The 11,741-nt window shown below is 55.8% G+C and overlaps 1 protein-coding gene across 1 annotated transcript; it reads left to right on the top strand.

Annotated features, from left to right (window-relative positions):
• Positions 1 to 333: 333 nt before the first annotated feature.
• NKX2-3 (NK2 homeobox 3) lies at positions 334 to 3,321 on the top strand. The gene is made up of 3 exons (XM_063133239.1): positions 334 to 667; positions 1,572 to 1,916; positions 2,693 to 3,321. Exons 1-3 carry the CDS (start codon positions 334 to 336, stop codon positions 3,319 to 3,321), a joined length of 1,308 nt encoding a protein of 435 aa, XP_062989309.1.
• Positions 3,322 to 11,741: the final 8,420 nt, after the last annotated feature.

The following is an 11,741-nucleotide window of genomic DNA, read 5'->3' as shown; positions in this document are numbered from 1 at the left end:
GCCTGGCCAGCTCGGACTTGGCCGCCGCCTGGCCCCGGGCAGGCGCCTGGGTCCGAGCGTGCAGGTCCCTCTTTCGGGCAGGGTCTCTCAGGGGGCCGGCTCAAGCTCCCCCGCCTTCCAATGGGGGCACAGCCCGAGCCCCAGCCCGGCCCCTCCTCGCCGTGACGTGCCCTCCCCGGCCGCAGGGGCGGCTCCGAGTCCAGAGCCGGCTGCTGGTCCTGGCAAAGGCGAGAGCAAAGCCGTCGGAGCAGCCCTCGCATGGACGCCCCGTAGCCCGGCGGGCGCGGCCCTTTTGCCTCCAGCCGGGCCGCCCGCCTCTCCGCCCCGCTCAGGATGCTCCCGAGTCCCGCCACGTCCACCCCCTTCTCGGTCAAGGACATCCTGAAGCTGGAGCAGCAGCAGCGCCTCGGGGGGGCCCTCGAGCCGCCCTTCCCCGTCGCAGCTGTGGCCTCCTGCCTGCTGGGCTGCCGCTTCTCGGACGGGGAGGACGACGAGGACGACGAGGACAAGCTGCCCCTGCTGAACGCCATGGCGGCGCCGGTCGCCAAGAGCCACGGGGACGGGGGTCTGTCCCCGGGGAGCTACGTGCAGGCGATGTTGCGGGGCCCCTGCGAGCCCAAGGGCCTCGTGGACGAGGGCGAGCTGCCGAAGGACTCTGGAGCCGCGGGTGAGTAGTCCCAGGCCAAGCACGGCCAGGGCTCGTGTGCTCCGCGAGGCTTTGTGGGGGGAGAGCAGCACCGCGAGCCGGGCCAGGCCAGCACCCAAGTCCCTCCATCAGAACTGCCCGGCCTTCTCCACTTCAAGGGCTGCGACCGGGATGCTCGCCCCAAAAGGGCCCCCAGCACCCGGACTGCCCAGCGGCGGCGCCGAATCCGCTTCTCCCCAGGGGATGCTAGAATAGGAGGGGGGACACCCACGGCGCCCAGAGCACCTCGGGACGCTGAAAGGCCGTCCAGAAGCGGCTGCGGAACGCATTGACTAGAGAACCCGTGCCCTTGAACGTCGGAAGACTTCATTCTGAGTAAACATGCTTGTTTAGGATTGCGCTGGAAGCGTGCACTCCTATCTATGCGCGTTTGCCTCGGAGTAATTTAGGCCCCTGGAACTCCGTGGGACTTGCTAGCATCCGGTAATAGGCAGCGGGCTGGGTTGATCCGCTGCAGTTCTGCGCCTGTTTCCTTGCCTAGAAGACCCCCTGGGTGCAATCCTAGGATAGCTGTTCCTTGAGAGCAGGTCCCATTCGACCTACTTCCGAGGAGATGTGCCGGATTAGGCTGCAGGTCCTAGCGGAAAGGGGACTCCGCTTTCGGGGTCGGGACGGTCCTTCCACATCCCAAGAAAGAGGACGACATATGCCTAGCTAGGCCCAGCCACACGGAGTAAGTTGGCCTTTGCGGGTGGGGACGGTCGGACCAGCTTTGGAGCCCCCAGTTCCTCTGTCGAAAGGCAAAGCCGGGGGCAGGAGGATGTCGAGCCATGGCCAAAGGCAGAAAGAGCCCCTCGTTTGGGGCCCTTCAAGCGGGGATTTCGTGCAAGCGCAGAAAGTCAACCCTTCGCTTCTGCGCTGTCAGTAACGGGCCTGGCCTGGCCTAGCCGAGGGCTAGCGGGCGGGAGGCGGTCTCGGAAGTGCCTGAAGACCCCCATCGGCTTGCTAAGTCGGCCTGGACGCGTTTCCCCGTCCCCGGCTCCCTTCCGGCTGCCGCAGCCAGTCTCGGGGTGGCCCAGAGGCGTCTGTTTCCCCGTCCTCGGCGCGTTCGGCTGGACTCGGCTCCTTCGCGCTGGGCTCGCGGAAAAAGGCCCGGCGGCTCCCGCATTAGAAGGCCGGGAGGCCACGGCTATAGGCGGCAGCGGCGGGGGAGCCCACTGGCTGCAGTGGAACTCCGGGGCGAAGCGCCTTCCTAAGCCGACAGACGTCGGTCTCCCCGGGTTGCGCCTCCCAGACCACCGGAGGCGCGTTTTGCCCGCAGCCAGCTTACTTTGACTTTCCGTCCAGAGGTGCTCCAAGGGGAGCCCGCGCCGCCCTGGGGCCTCTCGCAGCGAACGGTCTGTGGCTGCCACCGGGCGCGCGCTTTCCCCGGGAGGAAGACCCACGAAGCCTAGCGGGACTTCTTTCTGGGAAATCAGACGTCGAAGGCGCCTTGGGGCCGAAGTCCGGGCCCCACGCAGAACCCTGAGCTAGGGAGGGGCCGGACGCAGCACCCAAAGAAGAGGACTCCCGTGAGACCTTGAGCTCCTGAGTCTGACATGACTCCACTGCAACTCTCCAGGGAAGATCAGGCCACCACCGGCAGCCCTCCAAAAGTGTTGGCGCTTTCTTCAGGTGCTCCAGAACGCGTCTGCGTCTCCCGTCTCCTCCAATGCAAATTGGCATTGGGGTGACAACCGCGTGGATGGAGAGAGCCTGCTCGGGGGCCCGATTCATCGTACACCTTCAATGTATTGCGCGGGGGGGGGAGGGGGAGAAACATACAAGAGTATCCAATGTCAGTCCTATATCGAGTAGATCCATCGAAAGGAATGCGACTCAAGTGAGTTACAATTAACTTCAGCCCCATTCATTTCAGTGAGTTTAGTCGAGGTAGGACTGGGGGTGGATCCTACCCCACTGGCAGCTCTGGTCTCCTTGAATCGCGAGCGTCCCATCCCCAGTCACGTCTTCTTTCTCTGCCCCTCTCTCCGCCCCGCTCTCCAGGGAAGGAGGCCGCGGACTCGTCGTCGTCGTCGTCAGAGCGGCCCAAGGCGCGTGGCCGGAGGAAGCCGCGGGTGCTCTTCTCCCAAGCGCAGGTCTTCGAGCTGGAGCGGCGCTTCCAGCAGCAACGCTACCTGTCGGCCCCCGAGCGGGAGCTCCTGGCCAGCAGCCTCAAGCTCACGTCGACGCAGGTGAAGATCTGGTTCCAGAACCGGCGCTACAAATGCAAGCGGCAGCGGCAGGACAAGGCCCTGGAGCTGGGCGGCCCGGCGGCCGGCGCGTCCCAGCAGCAGCAGCCGCCGCCGCCGCCGCCCCCGCGTCGGGTGGTCGTGCCGGTGCTGGTGAGGGACGGCAAGCCGTGCCTGGGCGGCTCGCCGGCCTACAGCGCGCCCTACAACGCCAACGCCGCCTACCCGTACAACGGCTTCCCCAACTACGCCTATGGCGGCTCCCCCGCGGCCGCTTACAGCGCCGGCTACGGCTGCAGCTACCCGGCGGGCGCCAGTGGGGGCCCGTCGGTGCCGCCGCCCGCGGGGGCCTACGTGAACATGAGCGGCTTCCCCGGCGGCGCCCAGCCCCTGCACCAGGGGGCGGCCGGGCCTTCCTGCACTCAGGGCATCCGAGCCTGGTAACCCCGACGGACCGCGCAGCGCCGGCCAGGCCGCGCTCGGCAGTCGAGGCAGAGGCCGAGCGCCCGCGCTCCTCCAAGACCGACTTCTGCCCCGGCGATGGATGGGCCGCCTGCTTGGCGGGGCGGGGACACTCTGGGGACAGAAGGACTCACCCAGAGAAGCAGCGCTTCTCCGCGCCCCCGACGGGAGACCCACGGCTTGCCTCGGGGGCTCAGAGCCCCCCTCGGCCCTCGGAGCTCACCACCTTATCTTCGGCCAGCAGCGCCTCAGGCGCCCAACAGCGCCTGCCCATCGCCACGTCGGAGAACGTGGCGCCACTAGCTCTGACTGCAGGAAAGACGCTTCGACTTGGACCCTTCCTTCCCCCCCCCCGCTCGCCCCGGCAGCGCTGCCGTCGGCCATGGCTCCCCAACGCTCTCCCGGGTGGGGGTGGGCGTGGGCGTGGCGCAGCCGGGCCAAGGGACGGCGGTGCGGTGGAGGCCGGGCGCTGCCACAAAGCAGCTTCGCTTGTACAAAGCCAAAGCCGGGGTGGGGGGCAGCCAACCCTTTGTTGTATCTTATTCCGTGTATTGATGTAGCCACCGCTGCAAGGAGTTAAAGGATCCAATAAACCAGGTGCAATATCCACACGAGGTTACGCCATGGCGAGGCGGGAGGGGGCTGTGTGGGCAGCATGAAGCGCGTGCGAGCGCGGGCAATCCGGTTGGCTCCATCGCAAGCATTGTGATGATTCCTTTCCACGTATAGCTTCTATCTCGAGTGCATGCTTAAAATAGCGACACGCACGCACGTTGGGGACCTTGCTCTAGCATACTCAGGAAAGCCAGAGCCACAACCGCCGCACTTTTTTTGCCAGGATAGGAGTGGTGGAGGGGGCATTTATGGGTGCCTCTAAAGCTTCCCAACAACCTCTTCGCACTCCGCTCTTTTGCTCGGGGCACCCTCCTGCCAGGGCTGGCCCAAGGCAGTTTGCTGCCTACGGAGAGGAACAAGGTGGTCTCTCCCCACCCCCTCTCGTCCGCTCCCCATCTCAAGTACAGAATCTGGCCTGATTGTCCCCAGGACAGCGCCCTCCACCTCTGTACCTGAGGGCAGCGGGCTAGCTCAGGGGGTGCAGGCACAGACAGCTCTGCCCTCAAATACCGTCCCACAGCTCAGCATTTGTTGCCGACGGCCGCAGCCTCATTCTGCCTAACGGTAGGACCAGGCAGCAGACTCAGGCCAGGTTGAAATCCCCGCGCAAACGCCAAGTTTGCTGCTGACCCTGAGATGGTTTCTCACTAATGGCTCCGTCTCAGCCTTACTCGCCTCCCTGGGTAGGAGCAAAGCGTGCACACCGTCCCCAGCTCCTGGAAGGGAAGGAGAGGGGGTGGGGGGTGGCGGGAAAGAGAGATTTGTATTCACGTCTGATAGCTGCCGTTCTTGATCTTTATTTTAGTATGTCCCTAAGAAAATCCACTACCCTGAGCATAATTCGGTGGAAGAATTTAAAACAGGGGTATCTAATCCGCATTAAGGGGTTTAATTATATGCCCATAGTTACTAGTTAACAAGTTGGTTAACGATAAAGGTAGTTGTGTGTGAGAGAGATTGATTCCTTCTCTTTCACCAGACGCTCTGCGTGGAGGACAGAGTCAACCCCGCTAAAGCTACGGGCCCAAGGGCAGCAACTACTTCGGATTAACAGGGATAGCTTTGCGGGCGAGGCGGGCTGTGGGTATCCGAGCCTGGCTCTCCGTGCCCGGAAGTTCCACCTTGCCGCCTTGAGCAGCCAGCCCGGCCGCTGTAATCCCCTTGTCCGGGGCGAGGAGCGGGTGCCAAGGCGCTGAATGGGGAGCGCGCTGCGCGGAGCGGCCCATTGTGGCAGCTGGGTCGGCTCTGAAAGGAACCGCCGGGAAGGGGCCGAGAAGCGGCGCTTATTGGATTGGGGAACAAAAGGGGGGGTCGGGACAAAGAACGAGATTGACGGCCCGCGCTGCCCCCACGCTGGGCTGGGGCGGGCAAAGGAGCTGCCGTTTTGTTCCCCCCCTTTTTTGAACCAGAGGGCGAGGGGGGGAATTAGGGGACGCAGTTCAATGCCGGGCCCGCCTTGTTCCAGCGCAAAGGGGTGTCGTAGGGCAGTGGGGGGGGGAGTGGGGGGTAGGAGTGGGGCAGTTGGGAGGCTGCAGAAGCCAGCCATCTCTCCCTCCGGCTCCCAGCGCTCCTCGCACAGCAAACCGGTGCTGCGTCTCAGGCCTGGCTTTTCTCTCTGCTAGGAGGTGTGGTTCCCTAGTGGCTGAAAAGATGCAGCGCACCACTGCTGAACAGAAGCCGCGCCATAAATTCCGACGCGCAGCCCTGGCCGGGCAAATCTCTCTGGCTGGCAACAGCGCCCGTAGTAGCAGAGGTCTCTCGGCGCCTCAGAGGCCTCCGCGGATCCATCTTCCCAATAATACTTGTTTTCAGTCAGCTGGAGCCGAGGACGCGTTGAGTGGATGTTAAGGAGAGAGTTAGAGCTCGATTGGGGAAGAAACTGGTTTCAGGAAACGGTGGGTTGTTGGGGGTGGGTGCCTGGGACGCCCTAAGCAGACACCCAGTCCCGAGAAGACTAGAGTTCTGACGGCTCATGCTCAAAAACACTGAATGCAGAGGAGGGCGCAATCCTATGCGTGTCCCCGGCTACAAAAGTCCCCCAGCTATCCTCAGGACCGGGCAAAGCTGGTAATAGGTTCGGGCCAGATGGGAAAGGTAGGCCCCATTTCAAACTGCTCGTTGAGTATTTTTTTAATCAGTTCTAAATACATATGAACTAGAACGATTTATAAAAAAGGTAACGGCAAGCACTTTTATTCAAGATGTATACAAAACATCACTTCTTCACATTCAGAAATGCTTTATGTTCTTTTCTTTGAGCAAATTCATCATCAACAACAGAAAAATCAAGCTACTTTGTAACAAATCTTTACCAAAGGGTCCCCCTTTGCCTCTACCACGGAGTAGGCCCCCTCAAAATCCTAGGCCCATGCCAACCGGCCCCACTGCCTCCCCTCTGCCCAGCCCTGGCTATGCTTCCAAGGAAGTGAAGGGCTCCCCGCCCCCTCTAAACATGCATAGGATTGTGCCCTAACTTTGTACATGTTTTAAATTTGTAAAGCCGCCTTGAGTCCCAGTATTGGGGGGAAAGCAGGATATTATTATTATTATTATTATTACAGGAGTTGTTACTCCTCCTTTAAAGATCTCGTTAAACAGAATAAGGCAATGGACAGAGGTGTCAGAATTCTGGGTTGTACAACTTCAGATTGCAGATGCTGCGGTGGTTATATTTTAGCGCTATTATTATTAATATAATTAATAATATAATATCTCCAGTTGTGTATGTACACATGTTAAAATATTTCTATGCCTCTTTTATCCAAACTCCCCACAGCGGTTCATAAAGTACAAACAATATCTAAAAAAACCGCACAGTCAAATAGCAACAAAACTTAAAACAAGCAATACGATAAAACAGGAGCAATAGCTAAACACACACAGAGAGAACACACAAAATATGCTAGGTTTACGATAGGGTTGTTGTTCTTTGCAGAGAAGCCTTCAAATTATTATTCACTTTGCTGCCTGGGCCTCCGAAGTCCTTCAGTACTGCCGACGGGCTCAGGGACTTGATCTACACACATGAAGCGGTAGAATGGACGGAACTATTTCTGACGGTGGGGGGGGGGTCGGGAATCATTTCTTTTTTAATGCTGCGCTATATTAAAAGCTCCCTGTAAATGAAAAACCATCGCAGCAGGCGAGAATCTAAATGTTCCCGCTTTAGATTTGCAGGGAGCGTTATGTTTTTAACCTAGAGGAATATTCAGGAGTGGTACAGTCCGTTCTGCCGCCTGAAAGTCTTTCCTCGTTCTGCCGCTTGTCGACGCAGCCTAACTGGCAGGCGAAGGGGCAGAAGCCGCCCGCCCGCCCACTCTTGGCGCTGGTTCTCTTCGGTGTGGAGATTATTCTAAACCACATGAAGGACGGTGAATAGGAAACCAAGGAACAGCGGTAATTTCAGGGTTCTTCGTACTGAAAGGCGGTGCGTGGACACATCCGCTCGGAAAATGGCCAAAAAAAAAAGTGGTTTGGAGCTGCATGGTGAACTGTCACGGCTTGCCCCACAGGGAACCTGGAAATGGTCGTTTGGGAGCTGTGAGGGCTCTTTGTTTACTTTCGCTCCTTCACAGAACGACGGTTCCCAGAATTCCTCGGGTGCGAGTGAGCCGTGGCGGTTGAAATAGTCTGGGAACAAGACGCGTGTGCAAGAATGGCCGGGGAAGTGGGGGGGGGGGGGGAGTAAGAGCTCCGCGAGCAGAGAAAGGAGCCACCAGGGGGCGCTCCCACGAAGCCCTCTTCGCCTGCCGCTTTGCTAAACTGCGGCCCACAATATTTCGCTGAATGAATTAAACAGTAAGAGATTGGGAGAGAGGGGATCATGGATACGGGCAATTCCATTTGCTGCCTGCCAGAGGAGAAGGTTTAAGGGATCCTTTGGGGGTGGGGTGGAGATGGTACAGGAATCACCACCTCCTTTGGGGCCTTGACGATCCTGGGAAATTCCTGAACGAGGAAAAGGAGACAGTAACTTCTCCGGTAAAGCTCAACCTGTGTGAGTCAGGTGGCAGGCGACACTAGCACATGTTTTAAGTAAACTTTAACTCAAGGGTGGGCAACTTGTGGACCTCCATATCAGTGGATGCTGGTGGCTCCGGTTTTGACAGGGACATGGATCCATTCTGGGTTAGTCAGAACCAGCCAGAATTCTAAAGGAGCTATCCAAGGTACTGAAACCTAGCCCAAAATAGGTTCAGCACCATGGAGAACTCCGTCAGCAGTCTCGCTGGCTCTGACTAAAACCCAGAATGCCTTCACAGCCCCACAAAATCAGAGCCATCAGCCTCCACTGCTTCAGATGTTGTCAGGCTGTATCTCTCATCATCATTCACCATTGCTTATGATTACAGATGATGGGAGTTGCAGTCCGACAACAACTGGAGGGCCACAAGTTCCCCACCCCATAATTCAGCTGGACTTGGTATCGATCCTCTCATTCTATATGAATAATCAGCGATTTCCCCTTCTTATGTTGCCAAAATAGCACCATCCACTCTGTGCAGCAGTGCACTCGGGGGGAAACCAAGGTCTGCAAAAGTACAAAAATATTTAGTGTGAAGGGGGGGCAGAGTAACAGCCCAAACGGAGCAGCCACGGAATAGTGACCGGTGGGAAGGTATGGAAACGGGTGTGGAAGGAGACACAGAACGTGGAGCACCTTGTACTCCACACTGAAACATTTTATTGCAGGTTCCACATGTGGAATTCCAATCTATGTTAGCAATTGCAAACAGGGGACCAAGGGTTGGTAAAGTCCTCCTTGCTGAATTACAGCAGGAGGAATTACACTGGCACATCTACAGGAAGGGTTTGCCGCAGGGTTGCTTCACACTAGAGGCATGTCATCTACATAACGCAGCTGCCACTGTGAAGCCATCTGGGGGCAAACCCTGGAAACTCCGCTCCCAAAGTTGGGCACTTAACCCAACTTTTTTTGGCAGTGGAGCCCATGGCGCCCTGATTGGTTGCCATGGGCAACCCACTCCTCTATAAGTTTTAAAAAATGGGGGTAGGAGAGGAATGGGGCCATTCCTCCCCCCTTTTAAATGTTTTTATCATCTCTGTCTCTGGAGCTCCGCAGATACATATAATAAAAATAAATGAGGATGGGTGGGGAGGAACGGGCAACCAGAGGGAGGAGACATGGGTAGTTTGCTGCTCGTGCAGGTCTCCCTCCAGTCCCTCTCGCATCCTCCTCTGGCTGCCTCATTCCTTCCCCCCACCCCATTTTTATTTTTCTTAAATGTAACTGTGGAGCTCCACAGATAGATATTAAAAAAAACAATTAAAGGGGCGGGGGGAACGGGCAGCCAGAGAGAGGAGACCTGGTTCTACAGTCCCTCTTGCATCCTCCTCTGCTGCTTCATTCCTCCCCCCTTTTTAATTTTTCTTAAATGTATCTGCGAAACTCTGCAGATAGAGATTATAAAGTTTAAAAGGGAGAGGAGAGGAACAGCCCTGTTCTCCCCCCCACCTCTGTTTTTTTAAAAAAACTTTTCAAGAGATGTGGGGCTGGGAAAATTGCACTTGCCTTCCTTCCTGTGCAGATGCTGGGAAGGCAAGTTCAGGTGCAAGGCACCTCGCGGTGCCAAAGTGCTTCTGTAAAGATGGGGGCCAGGTGCGATCTTGTACTTGGAGTGCTTGGAGGAAGCCTGCAACACCATGCAGAAGGATTCATTTCTCTGGTCTAGCCGGTAGGGTTCCTTCAACTTTTTGATAAGCCGAAGTTTAGCAGCAGCTGGGAACTACTGGCGGGAAAGCTTCATCAGTTGGTTTTCTGCTCAGCACGCTGGGTGTTAAAGAGACAGGAGCTTTTCCATTAAAATCAATCAATCAATCAATGAAGAAGGCCAGCAGCCATCGTGGGGAAGGCCGGGAGTGGAGGCTTTCACATCACCACCTGTAGGCCTGACAGGGGTATCACAGGTTCCATTTCTGCACTTAGATTTGTTCAGGTTTAGAGGCATAAGAACTCTCTCCTGCCCGAAGTTTTCTGTTTCTGGGAATACACCAAACACAACACCCGGCAGTAGAGAGGTGGTGGTGAGGTAGAGAAGGTGGCCAATGACCATGCTGGCTAGGAATTATGGTAGTTGTATTTGAACACATCTGGGGAGCACCAGGTTGAGAAAGGCTGCTCTAGGCCTCAGGCGAACCAGCTGGAAACCAGACTTGCTACTGGATATGGAAAGTTTTATGTATTTATTACATATCTATACAGCCCATCTATACATTTCTATACAGAAGCTGTCTGGACAGTTCACAGAAATTAACAACAGAAGTTATACCACCATCCCAGAAATGGCAACAAGCCACAGTGGGAGGGGCTCAGGAGGGGCAATGAGGAGTTACAGCTGTAGGGGGAAACGCTAAAGGCTTATCCTTATCTTTCTAAGCCAGCCAGCAGAGCAAAAACCTGCCCAACTTGTGATGCACTATACTGAAGGCAGGCCTAATTGCCCTGGAGTGCAGCCCTTTAAAGCGCAATCTTATGCATGTTTAGACAGAGAAAAATCCCTAGTATCTCTCCATCACCCATGCTGGCTGGAATATGCCGAGAATATAGCACCCATTTTTCCTGGTCTAAAGATGCATAAGATTGCATCCTTAATTACAAAACATGCATAACCTCACTGGGGTGTGGGTGTCTCCAATGCAGAAGGAGTAATTTAACCCAATCTCTAGGGCAGGGGTAGGGAACTGTTTTTCTGCTGAGGGTTGCATTAGCTTGGGTTAATTGCTGTGATAAATTCATGCTGTCAGTGGGTAGGAGCATCCCTTTTCTCTCTGGGAAGGGGCAGAATGCTTTTTCCAGACATCTGAATGGATCATTTGCAGAGAGCTTTTGAAATTAGGCTGAGGGTCACAGGTTGCCCACTCCTGAACCAGCCAAACAAAACTGGCCTATAATGAGATGCTACATTTTATATTTAAGCAACAGAATCTTTAGGCTATTCTATCCAGGAAAGGCTACCCCACCTACCCCTAGGCATGCATTAGGAGCTGTGAACCTGATTCATAGTTAAAAGCCTAGGAGGAGAGGATTTTAACACTTGTGCATTTTGGGTAGGGTTGCTGACTTTGAACTGGCCCTGCTCTTCTCACTTTAGCAGCAGCCTAGCAGAAATTAATCAGGTGGCATTCCCCCCCCACAAAAAAAAACACTTAACACCATGTGGGGGTGGAAACAACTTTGCCAGAGAAATTTCTGCATGTCAAGTTGCTGTTACAGGCATAGGGCCCGTCAAGATGTTGATAACTCTAAGTTATGCACAACATTCTACCCACATCCGTAGCCCCCAGACTTCCTGAAAGGATTGGCAAGAGCCACATGCCAGGAACTCCAGTCCAGCATCCTGGAATATAGCTAGAACTGTAGCAGCAGTTGCTAGCACAAACATTTAGATCAATCTGAACATCTTTAAAGGAAGATGTGGCACGATAAAGCAGCCTCTACTCTCCAAATGGAAGTGTCTGCTCTGTATCCATAGCCAGACAGGGGGTTGGGGTTGCATTTGACTTTACTGGGAACTGTCAAGAGGCCTGAGAAATCCCAGAACATCAGGACAAACAGGGTGTATTCAAGTGCCTCTTTGCTTCCTTATCCCCCTGCCCCCTCACATCGGCGGTTATGGTATAAAATTAGTGGATCAACAGAACTCACTCCCATGCATTGATACATTTTGTCTGGAACATTTATGACCAAGATGGGTTAGGCACAAAAATGTTTGCTTCAGCCTAAAACCCACTTTTTAAAAGCAGCTGGCACAGATGTTACCAAAGCT

The sequence above is a fragment of the Elgaria multicarinata genome, chromosome 8 (genome assembly GCF_023053635.1).
Source record: "Elgaria multicarinata webbii isolate HBS135686 ecotype San Diego chromosome 8, rElgMul1.1.pri, whole genome shotgun sequence".
In the NCBI taxonomy this organism is placed as follows: domain Eukaryota; kingdom Metazoa; phylum Chordata; class Lepidosauria; order Squamata; family Anguidae; genus Elgaria; species Elgaria multicarinata.
This window is presented reverse-complemented; position numbering and strand designations above follow the sequence as displayed.

Excerpts from the sequence above, each read along its gene's own strand:
- NKX2-3 (XM_063133239.1), top strand. The coding sequence starts at position 334 with ATGCTCCCGAGTCCCGCCACGTCCACCCCCTTCTCGGTCAAGGACATC. Across the intron at positions 668-1,571 it reads GAAGGACTCTGGAGCCGCGG|TAACGGGCCTGGCCTGGCCT; the intron begins GTGAGTAGTCCC and ends CTGCGCTGTCAG. Across the intron at positions 1,917-2,692 it reads TCCTAAGCCGACAGACGTCG|GGAAGGAGGCCGCGGACTCG; the intron begins GTCTCCCCGGGT and ends CCCGCTCTCCAG.